We start from the raw sequence: 25,890 nt of genomic DNA, 5'->3' as shown, positions 1-25,890 counted from the left end.
AAGTTTGAAATGGGCCAGTTTCTACCACACTTCTTTAGAACATGTCCTGTTGGAGATCTGGTCACAGAAATGAAGGACAGACTGACAGAGGCAACACCACAGTGTACACTGTACCATAAGACCTGCCTGGGAGAGGAAGGACCCTAGAGAGAGCAGTTCCTCTGACTCCGGTATTCTAGATGCAGAGACCAGAGGGGCATGCGGGAGGGAGTTTCTGAAAATCCAATTTACATCAGTCCTTCCTGGGAGAAACAAAATGAAGGAGGTAGACAGATAATGTGGGCCAAAGAAGGAAGATGAAAGGGAGAAATGTATATTCTATGATAAGAGTGGGTGAGTTTATCACAAATTGGATCAGTATTGTTTTATAGCAAAGACTACGACAGAATTAACAGCAGGCCACTTAAAAGACTTAATGTGGGGCCGGGCGCAGTGGCTCACGCCTGTAATCCCAGCACTTTGGGAGGCTGAGGCGGGCTGATCATGAGGTCAGAAGATCAAGACCATCCTGACCAACATGGTGAAACCCCATCTCTACTAAAAATACAAAAAATTAGCCAGGTGTGGTGGCGGGCGCCTGTAGTCCCAGCTACTGAGGAGGCTGAGACAGGCGAATGGCGTGAACCCTGGGAGGCAGAGCTTGCAGTGAGCCGAGATAGTGCCATTGCACTCCAGCCTGGGGGACAGAACGAGACTCTATCTCCAAAAAAAAAAAAAAAAAAGAGAGAAGATAATAAAAGGCTGCAAAATACAATATAATATGGCTGCAGCTTGTCAGGGCCTAACACCACCTTCCTGAAGTCTCTTGTAACACAGTAAAAAGAGGTGGCTGGGCGCTGTGGTTCACGCCTGTAATTCCAGCACTTTGGGAGGCTGAGGTGGGCAGATCACCTGAAGTCAGGAGTTTGAGACCAGCCTGGTCAACATGGCGAAACCCCATCTCTACTAAAAATACAAAAATTAGCCAGGCGTGGTGGCGTGTGCCTGTAATCCCAGCTACTCAAGAGGCTAAGGCACGAGAATTGCTTGAACCCGGGAGGCAGAAGTTGCAGTGAGCTGAGATGGCGCTACTGCACTGCAGTCTGGGCGACAGAGTGTGACTCTGTTTCAAAAAAAAAAGACAGAGGCAACTCATTTCCTCTGTGAAGTCAGTGAAACCCTCTTTCACTAACCTAACAATTCATATTGAGAAAAAGCTAGTGTTAGTAAAATAACTGAAAATTCTATATAACCCCAGCAAATAGATTTTTTTGCAAATAGATTTTTTTCCAAATAGAATTTAATGGTATATTAAGTCTACCATGCCGTGGTCAATATGAATTTATCTGAGGATATCTCAATATTAGGCAATCAATGAACTGAACACATAGGCAATCAATGAACTGAATATACATCATATCTAAAGGGCAAAAGAGAAAATTAAAAGCAAATAATACATCACCTCAACAACTGGACAACAGGCATTAAGTAAAATATAACTCCCATTCCTAATATGAGTGCTGGTAAACAAAAACAGAAGGCTGCTTCCTTAACATGACAGAGACTATCCACCCCAAACCAACAGCCAACATCACATCTAACCAGGGAGGCGTTTGTTCCATTTATATCTGGAAATGAGACCTGATTGCCTGTAGCCAGCATCCTTTAACACTGCAGAGGGTTTTCTAAGAAGTATAATAAAGAAAATAATCAGACACCATGGTATAACTATTAGAAGAAGAAAGCATCCTTATTTGCTGGTCATAGAATCCTAGAAAATCCAAGAGGATTTTACCTGTTAAAGTAAGAGAGATCAGTAGGGAATTAGGACAGAAAACAAATATGTAAATCAAAATTTAAAAAATTATATGCCGTTGGAATAGGTTCTGGAGATCTACTGTGCATCCTGGTGACTACAGTTAATAGCAATGCATTATTTAGTTGAAAATTGCTAAGAGAGTAGATATTTAACATTCCCATCACAACAAATGATATGTGTGAGGTGATGGATATGCTAATTACCTTTGTTTAATCATTCCACAGTGTGTATATATATCAAAACATCACATTGTACACCATAGATATATGCAATTTTTATTTCTCAATTACATCTTTTTTAAAAGACAGTAGGCCAGGTGCAGTGGCTCATGCCTATAATCCCAGCACTTTGGGAGGCCAAGGAGGGAGGATTGCTTGAGCCAGGAGCTCAGGACCAGCCTGGGCAACACAGTAAGACACTGTCTCTATAAAAAAAAAAAAAAAATACAAAAATTAGCTGGGCATGGTGGCATGTGCTTACAGTCCCAGCTACTTGGGAGGCTGAGGCACGAGGTTCGCTTAAGCCCAGGAGGTCAAGGCTGAAATAAGCCCAGATTGTGCCACTGCACTCCAGCCTGGACAACAGAGTGAGACTCTGTCTCAAAAAATAAAAATAAATTTTAAAAAATTTAAAAAGATTTAAAAAATCAATTATACTAAGAAAATAATGAGTTATTTCCCTCATATATTCCAGAGGATTCAAGTTACTTGGATTAATCTATTAGATTAATAGATTAATTCTTTCTTATAGTTTATCATTCTACATATATTTTTCTTAACTGATTAAATTTCCATGGTATTAACCTTTATTTGACACCATTAAGAAGACTATCAACTCACAATAAATCTTAACTGAAATAAAACAAATGTTGGTGTCAGTGTGTTTACAGAAGAAAAATATACCAGCCGTTATCAGTCAGAAAATATAGCAGAAAGAGATTCTAGTCTACAAGAATACAAAAGAAAAGAAAATATTTGAGACAGACCATGAGCTGAGATTAAAGTTTGGATGAGGTAAAGATGTGAAACCTTCCTAAATTAATTCTAAGTTTAACCACATTTCAATTTAACTGTCATGGTGATTTCGGGAAAACTTCAGAAACTATGCAGAGTTTTGCTGAGAAAAATACACAGGTGAGAAGAGTTAAAGAATTATAAGAAAAGAAATGAAGAAAGGTTAGCCTGCCAGGTGTTAAAACTGTCTGTAAAAATTCAATAGTTAAATCATCGAAGCACAATGCACAATTCAAAAACAGATCCTAAAGTGGAAGATGGAATAACTTCTCAGGAAAATAATTTGTCAATATATATCAAGAGTCTTAAATAGATTCATATCTTTTCCACTTCAAGGAAATAATTTGAAGTGAGAACAAGATTTATGCACAGAATTGTCCATGGCAGATTGTTTATGGGAGTGAAATGTTAGACACACTAAGTCATGGCACACATGGACAATCATGCATTTGTTTTTTTTTTTTTTGAGATGGAGTCTCGGTCTGTCACCAGGTCACCAGGTGGGAGTGCAATGGCGCGATCTTGGCTCACTACAACCTCCAGCACCCGCGTTCAAGCAACTCTCCTGCCTCAGCCTCTTGAGTAGGTGCGACTTCACAGGCACGCGCCACCACGCCCAGCTAATTTTGCATTTTTAGTAGAGCCTGACAGCTGGTCTCGAACTCCCGACCTCAGGTGATCTGCCCACCTCGGCCTCCCAAAGTGCTGAGATTATAGGTGTGAGCTACTGCACCCGGCAGCTATTTAGCTTTTTTAAAAAAATGTATAACTATAAACAGTTTGAATGTTCAATGATAGTGTGTAAATTCAAACAATGGAAAACTGTATGACCATTAAATATGATGTTGTAGGCCAGGCGCAGTGGCTCATGCCTGCAATCCCAGCACTTTGGGAGGCCGAGGCAGGCAGATCCTGTGTGGTCAGAAGTTTGAGACCAGCCTGGCCAACATGGTGAAACTCTGTCTCTACTAAAAATACAAAAATTAGCCGGGTGTGGTGGCAGGTGCCTGTAATCCCAGCTACTCAGGAGGCTGAGGCAGGAGAATCTCTTGAACCTGGGACGGGAAGTTGCAGTGAGCTGAGATCGTACTACTGCATTCCAGCCTAGGTGACAGAGCGAGACTCCATCTCCAAAAAAAGCAAAAAAAAAAAAAAAGATGTTGTAGAAAAGTATTTAATGACCCATAAATAAATACATTCATGGAATATTTATTTAAGTGAATAAATCAGGTTATAAGATAACCTCTAGCTTAACAATCAAACAAGCCATCAATAAAAGGGAATGAACTACTATAAACAGAACATGGATTAATCTCAAAAGCATTATGCTAAATGAAAGAAAACAGAAATGACTACACATTGTATGATTTCATTTATATAACATTTCTGGAAAAGGCAAAACTACAGAGACAGAAAGATTAGTCATGCTGGGAGTTGGAATGGGTGTGAGATTGACTAATGGTGTGAGGAACCTTTTTTCGGTCATGGAAATCCAGTTCTAAAACTGATCATGGTGATGGCTGAACAAGTATATCAATTTACTGAAATCACTGAGTATATACTTAAAATGGGTAAATTTTAGGGTATTTAAATTTTATAAAGAGACATGACAATTAAAACACAACACAGATAAGTGGACACAAAATACAATACACATAGGTAAGTGAACACAATCATTTTACTTTTTCTTTTTTATGTTTTATGAGACAGGCTCTTGCTCTGTCAGCCAGGCTGGAGTACAGTGGTATGATCATGGCTCCCTGCAGCCAGGAATTCCTGGGCTCAAGTGATCCTCCCACCTCAGCCTCCGGAGTAGCTGAGCCTACAGACACATGCCACCACACCCAGATAATTTTAAATTTTTCGTAGAGATGGGGTCTCCCTATGTTGCCCAGGCTAGTCTTGAACTCCTGGGCTCAAGTGATCCTCCTGCCTGGGCCTCCCAAAGTGCTGGGATTATAGGTGTGAGCCACCGCACCCAGCCACCACACCCACCACCTGATCTGCACTAAGACGCTGACAGTGGCTGTTTATTTCTAGAGGGTGATGGTAAGCAGATTTCTATTCTCAGTCCTTGTCACCTGGGAACTGGTCTGACAATTATAGCTGGGCCTCAGTGTTATAAGAAATTCACCAGTTGTGCATAGCTAGGCCATATTATTCTCCTCTTCAACACAAATGATCTCACTGAACACCAACATCAGACAGTCACATCAAAAACATTAAAGGAGACCAAAACAAGACCACGTCATAATTTTGTCAAAGCACAAAGACAAGGTCACTGTGAAACACAAAATATCAAACATCCCCTTCTCTAGGCAAATACGAGTGACTACTATTTCTTTACTAATTACAACTTTATCCTTGCTCAGGTGTACCTCCCTAGAGATAAGATTTCTTAAGCTACCAATCACAAAACTATTGACTTATTGACAGCACTCAATCTAGAGCAAATCCTCACTTCCTGAGACCTTTCCCCAAATTATTCTACCAAAGCCCAAATTCATTATATAACAGGTGCTTCCTAATACCCTCTTACTGAGATGCCCAATGTCTCTCCCTGGTAATAAACCCAACTTGTTATCTGAAGGTGTGTTCCTGGTGGTCTCTGGCTGGAGAAGGCTGATAGAATTGCGGGTTCACAGAATTTCACCTGAGATCCTCACTGCCTTTGGCTGGAACCCTTGACTCAGAAACAGTGCACGCATCTGAGACCCCCTTGTGTCTCTACCTGGATGAGGTGCCACTCACCCTTGGCTGGGAATTAAGTTCATGCTGAATTGAACTCCAGGATTTCACTGAAGCTTTTAGTGTTGCATTTATCTGATTTTCTTAAGAATAGGTCCCACTTTGGACATTTGGTTTTTTGATCAGAATTCTAATGTTCTTTGGTGAAACTGTTTTCTAGCAACTAACACTGCTGGCCTAATGACCTATCTATCTGCTTTCTGCTTGTGTACTATCTTGAATGTTGTTTGTCTACTGGGAGAGGATGGGAATAGGTCCCATACATTTGTCCCTGAGCTGGCCCTAAGGGTGAAGTGGTCAGTCGGTTACTTCTTGGAGACACACTGTGCCCCAAGCTCCCATTGTAAAATCTCATAATGACTTCTTCCTCAGTCTTGTTCTTGTGTTCCTGAGAACTGCTTTTATGTTAGTTTTGTCCACCAATAATCAGGAGGCTTTGTCTGGCTCCTGATCAATGATGACTTTGATCAAGCACCAAGACGTAAAATTCCACAAGCACCAACCTGTGGATGTGTTGAGGCTCTCACAGGGTCTTCTTGGTCTTTTCAACCTAAAACTGCCTCCTCCACCACAAGCACATCCTTTCTTTATGTTTTCTAATTACAGCCCTAACTCCTGTGCATATCTTTTTAAGTGCCACAAGTTTCCAAAGACAATTTGGAATGACAGTGATCCCTTTGGGGAACTTCTGATATGAACAAAATTGCTCATTTGAGAGGTTCCTTAGAACAAAAAGGACAAAACAATTCTGACTATCCAATGGTATGATTTCATTAACTGGTATGAGGTTTCTAAACACAAACTGGACTCAAAAATTCTCCCTTAAAGATTCAAAATGTGAGAAATTTTAAAATGGTTTCCTCTGTAGATACACTGAAAACAATTTCAGTTCTTCCCATCTTTCCTCACGTCCTTTGTCTTTACGTTTAAAACCTTGCTCAACTCGTGAAATCCTTATAATTGCCTTCTCCTTCTCTCTCATTCCCCTCGCACTGTAAATCAGTTGCACTACCTCATTGTCACTTAAAATTGCAACCCCTATGAAAGAGGCACCTGACACTGACTGGTAGGAGTATTTAAGCTACATGGTTGTGTTTCGCTCTGCATGCTATTATTAAGGACTTCCCGAATTCCAGAATGGAAAGACAGGAATTCATTACAGAATTCAGACTTATCTTGGATACACTCAACCCAGGACTCTCTGACCTCTTCCAACTAAACCACCTGTTGGAGGGGGCCAGGAGTTGCAAAAGCTTGGTTTAAAAAGGGTAACTAAAAGAGTAACTGGAAAGACCCAGAAGATGACTTAAGACACAATGAAATACACTTGTACTCAATCGGGATGTCTTAAAGCATATAAAGTGGGCAAAATCTGTTGGGAGCTACACCACATCTCTTTCCTGCTAAAGTAAACTGGACCTTGATTCAGTCTTGCAAGCAGCAAAGAATGAATCCAAAGGAAACTTCAGAGTCAGACCCATCCAAATCCTTACCCAGTTTTTAGAATTAGTTCCTGATTTCCAAAGCCCTTTCCACTTTTTTGGTTGATGCTAAAAGTCAGAAATTGTAGATACGGTACATAAACACAAAACTGGCTGGCAAATCATCCCACTGCGTAAACTTCAGTATTTGGCTGAACAAGTTTAATTTTAAAGTGGCTTTAGATATCAAAAAGGATAAAAATCCAAACCAAGCTCATGGGTTTACAATGAAAGCAAATTAAAACAGATTTGCTCTCCCTCAAGGGATGAGAAACACTTCCTTTTGACAGAGACACTTACACTGTAAAAAAGGGGACCCTGGAAAAATAACAGTCTCATCTTAGCTAAAAAGAAAAAGGAACCACTGCTCCTCCTGTGGAATTAAGAAGCAACTCTGAGGGAGATGGTAGGGCCCAATTCCCAGCGATACCCTTAAATCAACAAGGAGCACCATGTTTTAAAGTAGAAGGCAATAAACAAGGCTTTGTGAGAGACACTGGCACTACTCTGTCAACTAAAAGTCCTACTGTAATTTCCACCCATCTCCTGTAGGCATAAAGCTGCTTGGGTGGTGGGAATTTCACATAATCCTCAAATTCTTCTTATCACTCAAGCTTACACTGAGACTCGTGGTTTGCACAACTGAACAACACGCATTTCTTCTCTGTGACACCACATCAGTAAATTTAATTAGGAGAGATCACATGCATTTCAGATGACCTATTTCTAGAAACATCTGAAGACTTTCCCATGCATGATCCTTCAGGAGCTCAATTACGTGTCACTTTGCCCCTCCCTATATACTTGGCCTAATCCCAGTTTGATGATTATGTGAAGTCTTGGTTTTGTCCAGGCTAACGTTCCAATGATGTGGAGAGAGTGCTAGGGGCTGAAATTCAAGCAGGCAGTCAGGCCTGCTTTGATGCCTAGATTAGGAATAATTGGTGAAAAGTGCTGAATTACAGTGTAAGTTTAGACCTATAACTTAATTTCCACCTGTAGAGTGGTACTAAACATGAGTTTCTATCTTAAAAAGACCATGTAGGTCATAGTATGTGGATACTGGGAGGCTCAGTCACAAGAAGGGATTAAGGTGGTAACATCAACACCTACATTAGTCTGGGCACATTATTCAAAGCAAGGAAGTGTCTTTCCTTTTGGTAGGGGTGACCATGTGGATGAAATACTACCATTCAGAGTACAGCACAGAGAGGCTGATGAGTATAGATGCCAAATGTTGGACCCTATATCTGAGGACATCTGAGTCCCGAATGATGTTCAAAAAGAGGCTTGGGCAAATTCTAGTTAGTAGTAACTGGTCAAACAAGGACTCTGCCACGTACCTGCCCAGATCTCTGAGGTTATGTGAGGGGCCATTGGAGCAGCCATCACCATCAGGGCACACAGAGCATCCTCAAACTCGGGGCTATGGAGAATGACTCTCTGAGAGGCTTGCTGAGGAAGAGAAAAAAAAGTAAGAAGACTGAGGTATAAAAATAAGCACAGGTAAGAAAGACCATTAATGTATCTGAAGTCCAGAGACACAAGCTGGTAGGAAGAAACTCCCTTTGCCATCCATTTCTGCTTGGGACAAAGAACTTCTCCTACTTAATGATAGCACTGAGATAAACTACAGCAAGCCAGGTATGGTAGCTCATGCCTATCCTCCCAGTACTTTGGGAGGCCAAGGCAGGAGGATCACTTGAGCCCAAGAATTTGAGACCAGCCTGGGCACTATAGCAAGACCTCATCTCTATGAAAAATTAAAAGACAAAAAAACATTAGCCAGGCACAGTTGCACACCTATAGTCCCAGTTACTTGGGAGGCTGAAGTGGGAGGATCACTTAAGACCAGGAGATCAAGGCTATGGTGAGCTATGATTGTACCACTGCACTGAAGCTTGGGCCAGTGAGACCCTGTCTTAAAAAAAAAAAAACTACAGCAGTAGCAACAACGAATACATGATGTTAACTTATTTAGTCCTCACCACTCTTTGAGGGTGGTATTCTTACCCCATTGGACAGATGAAGCAGCTAAGGATCAGCGAGGGAGGGCAATCTGCCCCCAGGCATACTGTAGCCAAACTCTTAACCACTCTGCTAGGTTTCCTCTGCACTGTAGGTCCCCAGATAAATGCATGGAGACCTGCTCAAAGGTATTAAACTGTGAAACACCCAGGGCAGCGGGGACTCTCTACCCTACTCAGGGACCCCTATTCTCTTAAACACCTTTGGTCAATTCCAGCAAACATGGTTGTGTTTAGCTCTGTGTGTTATTATTAAGGACTTCTCAAATTCCAGAATGGAAAAAGAGAAATTCATTACAGTTTCATTTCAGTTTCTTGCTTTATTTTTTCTGATTAAAAAACTAACACTCAGCACAGAAAATACAGGAAATGAAAAACTACTCATAATTATATAACCTAGAAAAAAAGGTATATTATATCCTTGTCTCCAAAAATGCAAAAATGTATATATAGATGCTTATTACATATGTAACATTTTCAGGATTGATATTCTTACCATATGAACACTTTTTTTTTATTTTAAAAATTATTATTATTTTTTTTACAGAGATGGGGTGTCTCACTATATTGCTCAGGCTGGTCTCGAACTCCTGGGCTCAAGCCATCTGGTGCCCTGGCCTCCCAAAATACTAGGATTACAGGTGTGAACCACTGCACCCAGCTCATATGAACACTTTTGTATTTTTTTTTTTTTTTTGAGACAGAGTCTCTCTCTGTTGCCCAAGCTGGAGTGCAGTGGCATGATCTCAGCTCACTGCAACCTCTTCCTCCTGGTCCAAGCAATCCTCCTGCCTCAGCCTCCTGAGTACCTGGGACTACAGGTTTACAGGTGTGTACCACCACACCCGGCTAATTTTTTGTATTTTTAGTAGAGACAGGGTTTCACCATGTTGACCAGGCTGGTGCTGAACTCCTGACCTCAAACGATCTGTCTGTCTTGACCCCCCGAAGTGCTGGGATTACAGGTGTGAGCCACTGTGCCTGGCCTTGTGTCATGTGTTTTTACTTAATATTATTTCATAAACAGTTTCTGATATTAAGTATTCTTCAAGATATGATGTTCATGGTGGTGGCACATTCCTTTCTTATTGATACGACATCAGTCATTTCCCAATTCCCCCATCAGAGGACATTTGGGGTTCCGAGTCTCTGATTATAAATTATGTGCAATGAACACTCCTGGATCAGAGGATAGAACACAATCAACCTGACAGCCAGAGTGCTTCCTGGCAAGGTTACATCAACCACAGCTATCACTGGTGTGTAACAGTCTATCTTGCCATCTTTGCAATAACATGGGGAATAATTATGCATTTATTTTCATTTTTTTGAGAGAGGGTCTCACTCTGTCACCCAGGCTAGAGTACGGTGGCACCAAACAGCTCACTGCAACCTCAAATTCCTGGGCTCAAGGGATCCTCCCACCTCAGCCTCCTGAGTAGCTGGGACTATAGGTGCATGCCACCACACTTGGCTAATTTTTAAATTTTTATAGATGAGGTCTTGTTATGTTGCCCAGACTGGTCTCAAATTCCTGAGCTCAATCGATCTTGCTGCCTCGGCCTCCCAAAGTTCTGGGATTACAGGCATGAGCCACAGTGCCTGGCCCTGAATAGTTATGTTAAGCATTCTCAGCAAATTTGACAGGTATTTAAAAAAAAAAAAAGCACCTTGTTTTAAATTTGCCTTTCATGATAATTAGAGAGGCAGATTTTTTTTTTCTCCACAAATTTATTGGCTATCTCTATATCATCTTCTGTGAGTTATTATCTTTTCATATGCTTTGACCATTTTTGGTTAGGTATTTTCATATTAATATGCAAGAGTGCTTTACCTATTAAGGACATTAACCTTCTGTCTGACATATGTTATAATTTTTTTAACATACTGAAAATGTCAAGTTTTATGTAGTCAAATTTGAAATTTCTTCCATTGTTCTTTTTTATCTTTATTTTGCTTTTTTTAAATTACTTATTTTATTTTATTTTTAGAGACAGGGTCTCCCACTCTGTTGCCCAGGATGGGTTCAAGCGATCCTCTCGCCTCAGCTTCCCGACCAGCTGGGGCTACAGGTATATGCCACCACATCTGGCTAATTATTTTATTTTACTTTTTTGTTTTGTTTTTGTTGAGGCGGAGTCTCGCTCTGTCACTCAGGCTGGAGTGCAGTGGTGTGATCTTGGCTCACTGCAAGCTCCGCCTCCTGGGTTCACGCCATTCTCCTGCCTCAGCCTCCAGAGTAGCTGGGACTACAGGTGCCCGCCACCACGCCTGGCTAATTTTTTTGTATTTTTAATAGAGACGGGGTTTCACCATGCCAGCCAGGATGGTCTCGATCTCCTGACCTCGTGATCTGCCTGCCTCGGCCTCCCAAAGTGCTAGGATTACAGGCGTGAGCCACTGCGCCCGGCCTAATTATTTTATTTTCTGTGTGGCCCAGGCAGGTCTTGAACTCCTGGCCTCAAGTGATCTTCTCAGCTTGGTCTTCCAAAGCGTTGAGATTACAGGCGTGAGCCACCATGCCTGGCCCCCACTGGTCTTAAAAGCTTGGAGAGGCCTTCATTTTAAAAAAGCATTTGTTAATAGCTTTAATGAATGCTTTTGTTGTCCAATACTAAGAACATTCGTTGACAAGTCCTTTCCCTGGCAAGAAAAATGGCAGTCACACTTAGCAAGGAGAAAATCCATACTGAAAAGGCTGACTTTTGGCATTGGTGAGAATGATCCTGATCCATCCAGGTTAAATGAATATCAAATGTAATGATGCTGAGGAGGTATCACAATTCATTCAGGAAATCAGACAGCAAGGGTGTGAAGAGCCAGAAGACAGGGAGGCCTGAGTCTGGTCTTAGATTTGTCACTAATCAACCAGACATGTCATCTAACTTCCCTGTGCCTCAATGTCCTCATCTGTAAATATTGGGGGATAAGGGGGTTTGGACCAGAAAATCTTTAAGAAACGTCCAGTAATAAAACTAGGTTGTGACTATGGAAAAATGTTTCCTTAAGATAATCAAGCCACACCTAGGTGGTGACACAGTGGGGGTGCTCTCTGTCCCTCTTGGGACCCTGTGGGACCCCTTGCCACACCTCTCCCTCCCTCCTCTGCAACCAGCAAATGAGAGGACAGGCCACTTACCGAGAGGGCACTGCTGAGTCCCATCAGCTGAGAAATTGCAGAATTCAGTGAGAAGTCCTCTGTGAAATGGCTGGTCACCTATTGGTAAAGATTCAATTATTCACTTATTTCCAAATTCTTTTAAGTTTTCCACAAAAAGACTAAATTATCAAAACAAAAAAAAGGAAAATGAATTGGATGCAAATATATTTATAAATATATCTACTATCTCAAATAATCGCTATGTTTCATCTGCACAAATATTTTTAAAATTCAAAGTCAACACTGTTTCCACTGTTTAAGACTATTCTTCCACATATCTGGGATACTGTTGGTTCTCATAGTAGGTGTTTAGAAAAACAGTGCTAGTGGCTGGGAGTGGTGGCTCACACCTGTAATCCTAGCACTTTGGAAGGCCGAGGTGGGTGGATTACTTGAGGTCAAGAGCTCGAGATCAGCCTGGCCAACATGGCAAAACTCCATTTCTACAAAAATACAAAAAATTAGCTGGGTGTGGTGGCGCATGCCTGTAATCCCAGCTACTCGGGAGGCTGAGGCAGGAGAATTGCTTGAACCCGGGAGGCGAGGTTGCAGTGAGCCGAGATTGTGCCACTGCACTCCAGCCTGGGCAACAGAGCGAGACTTCGTCTCAAAAACAACAACAACAACAACAACAACAAAAAACAATGCTAGTAACATGAATAGGAGGCAGGACCCACTGATGGACAAACGCAACATAACAGAAAACAGGAGTAAAGGATGTCACTTCTGCTTGGTTATGTGGCTTTGCTTCACACTGATGGTTTTTAGTCTACGGGATAAGGTTAATTTTACTTTTTTTTTTTTTTTTTTGAGACAGAGACTTGCTTTGTCGCCCAAGTTGGAGTGCAATGGCACGATCTTGGCTCACTGCAACCTTTGCCTCTCAGGCTCAAGCGATTCTCCTGCCTCAGCCTCCCAAGTAGTTGGGACTACAGGCACGTGCCACCATGCCAGGCGATTTTTTTGTATTTTTAGTAGAAATGGGGTTTCACCGTGTTAGCCAGGATGGTCTCGATCTCCTGATCTTGTGATCCGCCCGCCTTGGCCTCCCAAAGTGCTGGGATTATCAGCGTGAGCCACTGGGCCCGGTCAATTTTACATTTTGAAGTGTACAGCCAACATAAGAACATTAACACAACTTGTCAGCTTTTTCATATTTCTGTGCTTTTCCATTTTGACTACAGGCAAGAATACAGAAAAGTTACACATCTTTAAGGATGTCAAAAGTTTCCAACTTGTTGAAATAACCCAATTCTATTATCTGACAGCATAGAAGAATTTGCCAAATCCAGGGAGAAAATATGTGGTATGAACTCAATCGCTCAGGCATCACTCAGACCCCTACATTCATTCAGGGAGCTCTGTTCCTCCATACAGAGAGGGTACAGAGGACAGAAATAAAGCGGAAGAAGTGTCAACAAATGAGACCATGCTGGACCCAGGGCCATTTCAGGTTACATAAACCAGAGAGGCAAAAGCCTGCCATGCATTATTGTCTTCATTATCAGAGTGTAGATGAGTGATGCTGATTAATTTTATGTCTGAATCAGCATACTTTTTTTTTTTTTTTAAATCAGCTTAAGAAGAATTTGGGATATTAGATAACCATTATAATGACTCAGATTTGCAGAAGTTAACCCACAATAGTTCACATGGATATTGTGTAACAAAGTAACTGAGTGGGAAAGTCCTGGCTATGTGGAGGACTGGGATTCTAATCTCCGCTCAGTTTCTCACTAGCTGTGTGACGTTAGGCGAGATATCTGGACCTCATCTCTGTCCCCATCTGTACAATGAGGAGGCTACAGAGGACAGTTTCTGAATGCCCCCGTCAACTCTAAAACTGTGTTTCTGTTAATGTAACACATATGGTGTCATCCTGGATGGACAGGGTGATCCTGGATTTGGTTCTCTGCTTGGATGTGTTAAATGTGGAAACATGGAAAGTGGCAGCTTCCTGAGACCCAGGATGGACAAATGTGAGATATCATCAGACAGCCATTTCCTGAGGGCCTCTCTTTGCATTAGAACGTATGCACTGGTGATCCACCTTGGTAAACTATCCAAAACAGCAGGGTCAATCACTCAAAGCAAGGACCACCATCACCAGAAAGGAAGACCCACAGTGGCCTACCCCACAGCAGGGAGGGCCGCAAAGACCATAGGCAAAGGTTCCCAAAGAGTGCTTGGTTACAGAGTTAACCACTGGAACTGGGGAGTTTCTGACCTGAGAGATGATGGAGTTCTTGTACTCCCAGAGCTTCCTGGCCTCGGCTTTCTCCTTGTCACTCAGCAGCTGAGGCTGAGGAGCCTTCCCAGAAGCCCTGGCCTCAATAAACCTAGTTGTCAAGGCCCACAGTCGTTGTTGCCATCTCAGCACCCCAGGAAGAGCATCAGCTGAACTCAGCATCAGTAAATGAGAAAGAGAGAGTGCACAACATAAGGGTGATGGACTTGGTATAACTACGTGGAGAAAAGCATCTGTGAATTGAAGCGGCACTTCACTGCACCCTAATGGATTCCTCTGAGGGCAGGCTGAAGGATCCTCCCTGGCTTTCAGTGCCTGAGAATTCAGACCAGGACCAATTCTATCTCATTTTAGCACCCAGATTCAGGGCACTAGATGGCAGGGCCACTCAAAGTGCCACCCACCAACGGTCATGAGCTCAGAAGCTTGGTCAAGATGAGCGCTGGTGCCCTGCCGCCTTGATTAAGCAAGCTTGCTGGGACAAAAATGCCATGGAGCTAACATGGTGCTTGGGAGACAGTGCTGACTCCTGCTAGTGCAAGCTCTTATCTTGTGGATAGCGTGACTGTGCTTGCAGCCACGCTGCTGTAGAGTGTGAAGTGCGTTGACACAATCCCTGTCCTTGCAGGTATGTGTGTTTTCCATATTTTACACAAGTTCATCCAATCCAGCTTTTGATCTGATCTTCTGGTAAAGCTGAATTGGCTTTACTTGGTGGCCCTGGGTTATACCAGTAGCCAAATTAGGGTCAGTCCAGGTCCTTGTACTCTCTGGCCACTAGGCTAGGCATCCTCAAGCCTGAATGCACAGTAGAACCTTCTGGGAGGCTTCTTAGAAAGATTCCTGGAGCCTGTCCCCTGAGTTAGGGTTGGGAGCCAGAACCTCCACCTGTCTGTGCTTTGCAAGCCCCCCAGTGATTCTGAGGCAGCTAGTTCCAGGACTGGCATCTGTGACCACTGTTCCAGACCACACTTCCCACTAGCCACAGTACATCAAAATAAACAGTGATTTCTCAAATGACATGCATACTTCACATAAGGCTCAGGATTTCAGGCATCTGACTTCCTCTTCCCACAACAACACTTACGGCAGATCATATGAAGTAAAAATGAATGACTGTTGGACGGGTTTATTCTAGAATAGCCAGATACTCAAGATTATTTTACTTCATGTCATTTTAGTGCTAAACAACTCTGGAGAGACAAATCTCCCCTAAGCGGGGAGATGGAGGGTGCTATGGGTGACTGAGAGGCCATAGGTAACACCAGGCCCAGGCCCCTCCAGGGGCTTTCCGGATTGGTGAGGGAGAATGACACTGTTCTAGAAAAAACCTTCCAGGGTACATCAAGAAAGAGGGAACTGGCCTCTTGGGACTATAGCAGGCCTAGGAGTAGCTCAGAAGCCAGTCTGTCTCCAAGGAAACCACTCTCAAAGCGTGGTCCTTGTAGAGGGTGCACCAGAATAACCGCTGAGCTTGTTCAAAGGCCACCTGCTGAGCCCCATTCTGGAGGCTGTGTCAGCAGGCATGGGCGGAGCAGTGGAGTCTGCATCTGCAACATGTTTTCCACATGACTCTGAGGCTCGCTTACTTTTGTCAACACCCATCTAAGAGTGGTTGCAGGATGCTGGTCAAGCTGCTACTTGCTCTATGGAACAGATTCCTAGAATTCTCTACTACTGTCTTCAGCAAAGACATTTCCTTCCTCAAATTCCTTCAAAGTCCAGGGCAGATCACAAAGGAAGCAGGTCAGGAAGAGGAAGGTGACTTACTTTTCACATCCCACAAGATATCCTTCTCAGGAGGGGCGGCAAAAAGGATGTAGAGCCGAATTGTGTCGATCCCATACTGCTCCACAACTTCTTCTGGGTCCACCCCGTTGTGTTTGGACTTACTCATCTTCTCCCACGTCACCTCTAACTTCTCTTTCGTTTTTGCATGAACAGGAACGGAACCTAGATGCCAAAACAATCCATAGGTATGGTATATGTGATTCTGAATTGCTTCTACAGAAATAGCGTCAATAAGAAAAAACTGGGTGAGTGATGGAAAGTGTCCATTTGAAGAATCACACTAATTCACTTAACAAGCCGCTTTCTCTCCCTCCGTATTGTTATAAAAATATTTTTATTTTTAAATGAATGAGGCCCACCTTCCTCTCACAAACCTTCATGAATAAACAGTACAGTTATAATGGCCTGTGCCAGCTTTTTCTGTAAAACAATTTCCCCCTTTACAAGTAAATTATTTATACACAAAAAAGGAAAGTAAAAAGTAATTTTGAAAAATTCATATACGTTGCCGTTTTCTTGATGGATCAAGGGTCTCTCATGCAAGTTGGCAGCCTGACCTGTCCCATCCATGCTGCAGTCACCAAAACATGATCTCGTACTCTCAGCACATATGGAATTTACTTACTGGGCTCATGGTAAATGTAGTGGTCCCTTTGTGGTGCCAGCCACCGATACCCTATTCTTTGGAACTGTCTCCTCCCCTACTCACATACCACTGGTCTAGATGGTGCTGATGGAAGAGGTCTTAAATGGCCACATTTGGATGAGGTGACCTTGTTGCCAAGCCCTACCGGAGAGGACTAGTAAGAGCACCTGGCAAGGCTAAGCCTCTATCTCACAAATTGGAGCTAAGAGACACAGAAATTCTATTTCCATGTTGCTGAGCACTGGAACCATCAGGTCCTAAGGAGATGGGGCGAGATTTGCCACTGCATCTACCCAAGGTCATTTGTTAAATTGAAACTGTGGAGAGCAGAATCCAAGTCTGGCAGATGAAGGAGAACAGGGCAGAAGAATGGAGAGTAGCAGGGAGAACTAGGAACTAGAGAGCTGAGAAGGAGAAAAGGAAAAAGGAGTGGCTGGTGACTTCCTATGGGCAGTGGAGCCTAGCTCTATTTCCTGCAACTGGGTTTGGGTGGATTTCTTTTCCTCCCAGCCAAATAATCTCTGACTCCAACAGCAACCAAACTAACAGGGGACTGATGTACAGACCTAAAAGCCAACTCCATACTTCATGAGAGTTACATCCATGAAGGAGACAGAAACCTGCCCTTGCTGATCAAAGTATTCTCACCCAGTAGGCAAGACTACGTGGGAAGAGAAAAGATGTTCATGAGACTGCCTGACCCCATGACAGCAGACAAGGGGAGACTGAAGTCCTAGATGTTTATCCAGGCTGTGGTGAGACTCAGGGAACCACTGGCCCCCTCTACTCTGCCCCAGGCTGTGTCTAGACCTTAAAACACTGTTGTGCAAATTAGGAAAAATGTATCTTTCTGGGCAGAGAAGTTGACAAGTTAGAAAAAGTCACCCTCTTTTGGCAGATGTGGCCCTGAAATGTATGACTTGACAAATGGCTGCATTTCAGGCCCTACTGAAATCAGAGCCTTGGCTTGGTTCTTTTGTGTAGTGCACAAACTGCACAGCTATACATGGGCAGCCTTGCCCCTTACAAAGAACACTTCACTAATTGTGAAGCTGAATTCTATGTGCACCTGAATTTAGCTCTTTCCCTCTGTCATCCATGCTGGAGAAACACTGCCAGTTCTGCTTCTCCAGCTTCTTTTTCTCCCACGGACTATTACAAACCTTGATATATTTTGCTTTGATGAGGTAACTGCATCGACTGTTTCCCTAAACCCTGTCTCTAATGTTTGGCTGGAGAGGCTGCCTCCCATTTACAGGGTTGTTGTGTGACCTAATTTCGTCCATTCTGCACTGGTTTTTCTAAATGTAATGGTCACAGTGCTGGGGGTTTCTCACAGTTGTCCCTATATATACTGCATATCTCCCCTGCTTTCTTTTCTTTCTCTCTCTCTCTCTCTCTCTCTCTTTCTTTTCTGAGACAGAGTCTTGCTCTGTTGCCCAGGCTGGAGTGCAGTGGCATGATCGTGGCTCACTGCAACCTCCACCTCCTGGGTTCAAGCGATTCTCCTGCCTCAGTCTCCTGAGTAGCTGCGATTACAGGTACATGCCACCACGCCTGGCTAATTTTTGTTTTTAGTAGAGATGGGGTTTCGCCAAGTTGACCAGGATGGTCTTGAACTCCTGACCTTAGGTGATCCGTCTGCCTTGGCCTCCCAAAGTGCTGGGATTACAAGTGTGAGCCACCGCGCCTCGCCCCTACCCGTTTTCTAACATGTCCCATATTCCACGTGTGTGCTGGGTGCACGTGATGCATCCTCACCATGGAACCTGAAGACCTGGTGATCCTCAGGGTGAAAATGAAGGGTGAAATGTAAAGGATGAAGGGTGAAAATGCAGAGTGGAGGGAAAAGGCTTAGGACAGCTGGGACAGGAGGGAAGTTCGGGGAGTCAGGGGGAGGTGTTTTACTGGGAAATGCTAAGAGGGGGCTGCTCTGGGGTGCTACGAGTAAACAGAGTGCTGACCCCTAAGGGTCTGAAATATGCCACTAGACCATGTGGGGAGAAACACTGGGAGTACCCCAGTTCTGGAAGAATGTGTCTTGGGCCTGGGGGTTCTGTCCCTGAGGTGGGCTTTCAAAGATGGTCTGGGATAGAAGGTGATACCCCAACTGATTCTGTTACATACAAATGAAAACCATGCCGGAAGCTGAGGTGGCACTTGGGCTGAAGGGGGCTGGGGCAGAGGAGCAGACGGCCAGTCCAGGACCAGGCTTCGGGGGCGCAGGCCAAGAGGGAGCTGAGGCTTAGAGACCACACGGCCAGCAGGTCTCTCTCCAGCATCCTGCCCCACTCCAGAGGCAGATGCCTGCTTGCTCAGTAGCTCTCAGGCCTGGCCTTGGCTCTCGGGGAGTACCTGGATGGGACCGGACGGGCCATTCTTACCTGTGAGATCCACTTCGTCTCCCTGTAGATATTGTCCAGATGGTAGGCGGAATGTCTGCCCCTTGATAAGGCCTTGGGCCAGCAGCTTATGAAAAGGCTCCCTGAGGAAAGATAACAGGAAAAGGAAACAGGAGGAGTGGGACATGAAGCATTGAGAAAACAGCAACACAGACCTTACCTCGGATGGACAGAAGTAGCTGCGTCTCATAAAAGCAGGTGGGCTGACCAAGGCCACTTATAAACCCAGCTTAAACAAATGGCTCTTTAGAAATAAGCGATAAGAAAACAAATTCAGGCCGCGTGTGGTGGCTGACACCTGTAATTCCAGCACTTTGGGAGGCTGAGGCAGGCGGATCACCTGAGGTTAGGAGTTTGAGACCAGCCTGGCTAACATGGTGAAACTCCGAATCTACTCAAAACAAACAAAAAAATTAGCTGGGCATGTTGGTGGCTGCCTGTAATCCCAGCTACTTGGGAAGTTGAGGCATGAGAATCGCTTGAACCAGGGAGGTAGAGGTTGCAGTGAGCTGAGACGTGCCACTGCACTCGAGTCTGGACGACAAGAATGAAACTCTGTCTCAAAAAAAAAAAAAAAAAAGAAAAGAAAAGAAAAGAAAGTCAAATCTGTAGGTATTACCTACAGGTCTATTTTATATTATGGTGAAGTGGAAAGAGCCTTAGGCCTCAGATTTGGAAGCCCTGGATTCAAAGTCTCAGTTCTGTTTCTCAGCGAATTCTGTGAGCCAAGGCAAGTCACTTACTTGTGCTGAGTATCAGTTTGCTTACCTATATAATGGGGGTTAAAAAAAACCTGCCTCGGCTGGGTGTGGTGGCTCATGCCTGTAGTCCCAGCCCTTCGGGAGGCCAAGGTAGGCAGATCACGAGATCAGGAGTTTGAGACCAGCCTGGCCAACATAGTGAAAGCCCTCTCTATTACTCAGGAGGCTGAGGTAGGAGAATAGCATGAACCTGGGAGGCAGAGGTTGCAGTGAGCCAAGATTGTGCCACTGCACTCCAGCCCGGGCGACAGTGCAAGACTCTGTCTTAAACAAAACAAAACAAAACAAAAAAACCTGCCTCAAAGTGTAGTTGGGAAGATTAAATAAAATGACTTCATAAACGTACTTGTAAATTTTTTTTTTTTTTGAGACGGAGTCTCACTCTGTTGCCCAGGCTGGAGTGCAATGGCGCAATCTCGGCTCACTGCAACCTCCGCCTCCCAGGTGCAAGCGATTCTCCTGCCTTAGCTTCCTGAGTAGCTGGGATTACAGATGCCCACCACTACATCCAGCTAATTTTTGTATTTTTAGTAGAGACAGGGTTTCACCAAGTTGGCCAGGATGGTCTCAAACTCCTGACCTCAGGTGATCCGCCTGCCTCGGCTTCCCAAAGTACCGGGATTACAGGTGTGAGCCACCCTGCCTGGCCTAAAAAAAGTTTTAAACCATACAAGTCATACATGAATATAAACCTTCTGTTCAAATCCAAACACTACCACTCCTTTCTAGGCCTATGTCCTTTCAGGAGGCAGTTGTTATTAATAGTTTGGTAAATATCCCTGGTAAAGTCTGGAGACATTTTTCAATGCCTTTGTATACATAAATGTATACCTACCCACATATGGTTTTATATATTTTTTGGGATTTATATAAGTGGGATTATACCTTATGTATACTTTATGGTATTTCACTTAATCATATGAGTGGATTTCTCCATAGCAGTTCATATAGATCTATCTCACTTTCAAAAAAGTTACCTAGTGTTCTGAAATATGAATTGATTATAACTTATTTATAGTGCCTGTTTTTAAAAAGTAGTTTTAGTTATACCCTTACTGGGTAAATAGTGAAATATAAACTTTTTCTCATAAGAGGACAAAAACAGGTTGACCTTCATACTGAAATTATTGCAAATTTGCAGTTGTTTATTCTTAAGAATCTGCCTGATTCAATTTTGAGGCATTTCAGCAAGACCTATTCCAAACTCGAAGAATGATTCATGGAGACATCTGCTGATAACACACATTAAGTATTTCATGTTCAGGGCACCAGGTAGGAGCAGTCATTTCCTGGAGATCCAGTGATGTTCTCCTCAAACATCACCAGTACATGGCTTTGGTTGCTCAAGATAAATTTTTAAAGGTGTTTTTAGGACAAAAATTAGGAGGGAATGATCTGGATTCAAAGATAAAGACAGGTAGGATGATCAAAATCAGCAGCATTGGCCAGGCGCAGTGGCTCATGCTTATAATCCTAGCACTTTGGGAGGCCGAGGCGGGCGGATTGCCTGAGCTCAGGATTTCGAGTCTGGCCTGGGCAACACGGTGAAACCCTGTCTCTACTGAAATACAAAAAGCTGGCCGGGTGTGGTGGCTCGCACCTGTAGTCCCAGCTGCTCTGGAGGCTGAGGCAGGAGAGTTGCTTGAGCCTGGGAGGCAGAGGTTGCAGTGAGCCGAGGTCGCACCACTGCACTTCAGCCTGGGCGACAGAGCGAGACTCCGTCTCAAAACAAAACAAACAAACAAACAAAAAAACCAAAAAAAAAAAAATCAACATTAGGCCTCAAGAAGGAGCTGGGAATCCATTGGGAATCCAAGGAATCCTGTTCTCTGGTCTTGCATTTTATCAAGTGGCACAACACTGCCACCTTTTGAGAACAGACAGAATTGCAACCTGCGAAAATCTGACTAAAACCTGCTGCAGCTTCTCCTGCCTCGTCTATCATAACTTTTTTTTTTTAAGGTAAACTGTTAAAGTATAGCATACATACTGAAAAGCGTGAGTCCTAGGGGTATAATGATGAATTTTCACAACATAAAACAGACTTGTGTCATTGGCATTCAGCACAATTAGCAGAACGTGAAATCAACCTTCCGCCGCCCGCTTCGAGGCACTGTCTCCTCACTATGGGTCCCCATAGCCTGACTGCGAACACTATCGTTTCATTTGCCTGTTTCTAACCCACCTGTAACCATTTCTGAGTGAGTGCTCTCAGGGGATGTCCACAAGGGAGGCTCTCCCCAGAACTGGCAGGCAGGCCCTCAGCAGTACACCCACACCAAGGCCTGCTAGTTACATGAATACATCCTAACATCGGAAAGCTCCCAACAATGCAACTTGATAGTTGAAGCTCTTCTGGACCGTCTGTCTTCTCTGAGGGTTGCAGTGCAGCAGGGGCCATCCCAGATGGATCATTTAGAGCAGGGATGGCAAAACCTAGCCAACTAACCCCAGTGCCCTCGCCTACAACCACCCAGACGCCGTTCATCGACAGCAGCACTGCTGGTGCTCAGAATGAGTCTCAGAATTCTTCTTTGTACCATATAATCAGAAAGCAGAGTTATTATGTGAAATGTATGCTTATTTCTTCGGTGAGTATTTCTTGAGTGCCTGCTATGTGCCTGGCACTGAGCTAGGCACTGGGGATATAATCTGGGCAAAGCAATCTCTGCCCCTGGGGAGCCAGCCTGTTGACGATCACTGAACCAAACCAATGCCTGACAACTAACTCTCAGCTGTGAGGGAGGAAAAGCGTGTAGTCATATTTGAAGAGCTCCTCCTCCCAATCAAGTCCAAATTCCTCCACATAGCCATCCAGGACTTCTCCCCATCCCCTGCCACTCTCTCTGCTCTTTCGAATGTTGCCCACACGTGCTTCCATGTCTTTACTCACGCCATTTCCCAAACTGTTATCAGAACTCTAGTCCTCCTTCCTGGCTCAACTCAAATGCCATCTCCACTAAGAAGGTATCTCCTGGTCAGAATTAGAATTAGTTCCTTTTTCCTTCCTGATGCATCCTGTGTAGGGCCTGTATTGTATCTAGCAGCTATTACATTTTATTGTGTATTTAGATAAGCTGCTTACCCTTCTCCTGTGAGGAGGAGGATTTTTTTTTTTTTTTTTTTTGAGACATGGTCTTGTTCTGTCACCTAGGCTGGGGTGCACTGCAGCCTCAGTCTCCTGGGCTCAAGTGATATTCCCACCTCAGCCCCCACAAGCAGCTGGGACCACAGGTGCGCACTACCATACCCAGCTAATTTTTTGTATTTTTGGTAGACATGAGGTCTCACTATGTTGCCCAGGCTGGTCTTGAACTCCTGAGCTCATGCAATCCTCCTACCTTGGCCTCCCAAAATGCTGGGATTACAGGCATGAGCCACTGCTCCTGGCCTTGAAATCCTTGAAGGCCACTCTCAGTCTCCAGTTCCTAATAGATGCTCAGTAATGTTAATTCTTTGGACTCAACTAGGCTTGTTTCAGTGAATGAATAAACCTACCAGCAGGAGGGGTGGGGGATAATGTGGGTGGGACAAAGTGGAGGCAAGAGAGGAGGGAAGAAAGAAATGAGTGAAGAGGGGCACTGGATGCTATACTTTCCAGCTAGCGCCACCACCTTTTTGCAGGGAGGGGTGCATTGAAAGATCCCAAGCAGCCGAAGCAAGAGAATGAGAGCAGGAGAATGCCCTGATGAGTGCTCACATGGAATTTCCCAGTGGGGAAAGGGGCGCTTCCCAGCTCCCAGAAGCCTGCTTGTTCCCAAGTGTTTTCCCTCCACTCTTCCAGGGAGCTAGGGAATGGGCCACAGGGCTTTGGGAATCTGGTCTTCACTCTCTTGGCTGAAGCTGGCCATGTCTACTCTCATGCGTAGTTTAGCTCTGAATGAGTCACACTTGTTTATTCATTCAACATGTATTTACATGACAATTGGGTACACAGCACACTGGGCAATTAATTGGAGAGCTTACAATAAGAGCAGGCAGCCCAAGACATGCTCATAAATAACCATCAACACTACAAGAAAGACATACCAAATGTGATATGGAGGTGCAAAGTGCACAGGAATGAAGGACAAAGGATGTCAAGGGCCCTGTTGGACTCGGAACCCAAGCCTGCTGAAGCACAGATCACATCACATTGCCAAGTTCATTATTCAGATTCACAATTGGGGTAATGTGTTTCCCTTTTGTTCACTCATTCATTCACTCAGCAGATGGTACTTGGGAACAGACTTGTGTATGCAGCTGAGTTATTCATTCATCATAGTGACTGTGTACAGCAGGGGCCTTTATACGTGAGTGGAAAATCTGCAACTCTAAACCACTAACAAACCCTTCGGACTCAGGACCATCAAATGTGGGAGTATTAGGCAGGGCCTCTGCCTTGAAGAAGGCCCTGGATTTATCTGAGTCAGCTTTCTTCCTACTCCTTCAGTACATCCCTGGAGGTAGATCATGCTTGCTTGCACTGAAGCACAGCTATATGTAAGCACAATGATGAAAACTGGGGGGAGATCTTCACAATTTATTCATTAGTTTAGACTGCACTAATTCAGAAATTGCAACAACTGATAGCTGCTGGGCATTGAAGGGCACATTTGTCCCACTTGGAAGAAGGAAAGATGGGAGGGAGGGAGGGAGGGAAGAGAAGGGACAGAGGGAAGGTAGGGAGGGAGGAGAGGGAGGGAGGGAGGTAAGGAGTTGCTAATTATTAGGATAAACAAGGAAATTCAGAACATTGGCCATTTTAAGTGCTCTTAAAAAATCACTACATACAAAGAATGTGCTAATTACAATATGAGCAAAGAATATCAGGGCATATCAGAGCCCCACCTACTTGCTGCAGATGACATTTATCTACTCATGAAGCCCCAGATAGCCTACTGTGCACTCCCCTGACCTGGTGGGAGAGTGGCCTGCCAGGCTGCAGATCTTTGAAGGCCATGGATCTCTGAAAATGGTCTCCAAATTGGACTTTTCATTAAATCAGACTAACTTTACCTTCCTCTTCTTCCTTGTTCTGTGCCAAGGACTATCATGGCACATAATTAGCTTAGTTTCCAAGTATTAGCCATGGCTCATTCTTAAAATATCACCATTCCCATATCCTAGCAGCCAGTCAGTGGCACAGAAGGAGGGCTTACTAATACAGCAGGACCCAAGTAAAGCTTCTCTTCCCTTCCTGTTCCTTTTCCCAGTAGTCCCGTTTCTGGCATGATCAGAGAAACAGAGAAGAAAGCCCTGTGGATGCGGGCTTGCTGTGCTCTCCAGGGTGAGCAGGCAGCCTGCCCTCCGCATGGGAGCTACCTGAGCAGCTGCTTGCTTTCTGTTGATTCCAAACTGAAGGGAGAAATTCAGTTTGGGGAATTTAGTGTCTAAGTTGCATTACAGAGCTACAACAAAAAGTGACAAGATTCCATATTTACAGCAGTCTCCCACAAAGGGAGAGAAAAGGCTTCCCGATCTCATTCAGTGAAGATGGGCCACGACATGTTCCCACGCTCTAATGTGCCCCCTCTCTTTCAACCTGATGCTAACCACCAGGAGGAGGGAAGCTGAAAGCTGATCCTACCCCACAACTCCAAGCACAGCAGGAGGCTCAGCGCATTTTCCTTCTTCAGAATATATACCATATTGTAAATGATAAAGTTACATAATCATTATAAAAAATCTGGAAAAAATCAGAAGTACATTGGGCTCACCACCCAGAGATAGCTAGTGTTAACATGTTGGCATGAGTTTTTCTAGTCTTTTCTCTTGCTTTGAGTATGTGTATATAGGTGCATGTATATATAAAGACAAAGATAACCAAGCTGTA

At 44.0% G+C, this 25,890-nt stretch overlaps 1 protein-coding gene across 2 annotated transcripts in view; it reads right to left on the bottom strand.

The window, feature by feature from the left end:
- Positions 1-25,890, bottom strand: part of LARS2 (leucyl-tRNA synthetase 2, mitochondrial) — a 167,498-nt gene that overhangs the window by 20,803 nt on the left and 120,805 nt on the right. For both annotated transcript variants that reach the window (XM_033212320.1, XM_033212319.1), the window contains 5 exons: positions 19,297-19,397; positions 16,246-16,428; positions 14,455-14,624; positions 12,207-12,284; positions 8,384-8,495 (listed from right to left, as the gene is read on the bottom strand). In XM_033212320.1, the coding sequence (XP_033068211.1) occupies positions 8,384-8,495; positions 12,207-12,284; positions 14,455-14,624; positions 16,246-16,428; positions 19,297-19,397 (644 nt within the window). The remainder of the gene's footprint in view (positions 1-8,383; positions 8,496-12,206; positions 12,285-14,454; positions 14,625-16,245; positions 16,429-19,296; positions 19,398-25,890) is intronic.

Source organism: Trachypithecus francoisi, unplaced genomic scaffold (assembly GCF_009764315.1).
Source record: "Trachypithecus francoisi isolate TF-2019V2 unplaced genomic scaffold, Tfra_2.0 Lachesis_group0, whole genome shotgun sequence".
NCBI classification, from domain to species: Eukaryota; Metazoa; Chordata; class Mammalia; order Primates; family Cercopithecidae; genus Trachypithecus; species Trachypithecus francoisi.
Note: the sequence above shows the minus strand (reverse complement) of the source record. Positions and strands in the feature narration are given on the sequence as shown.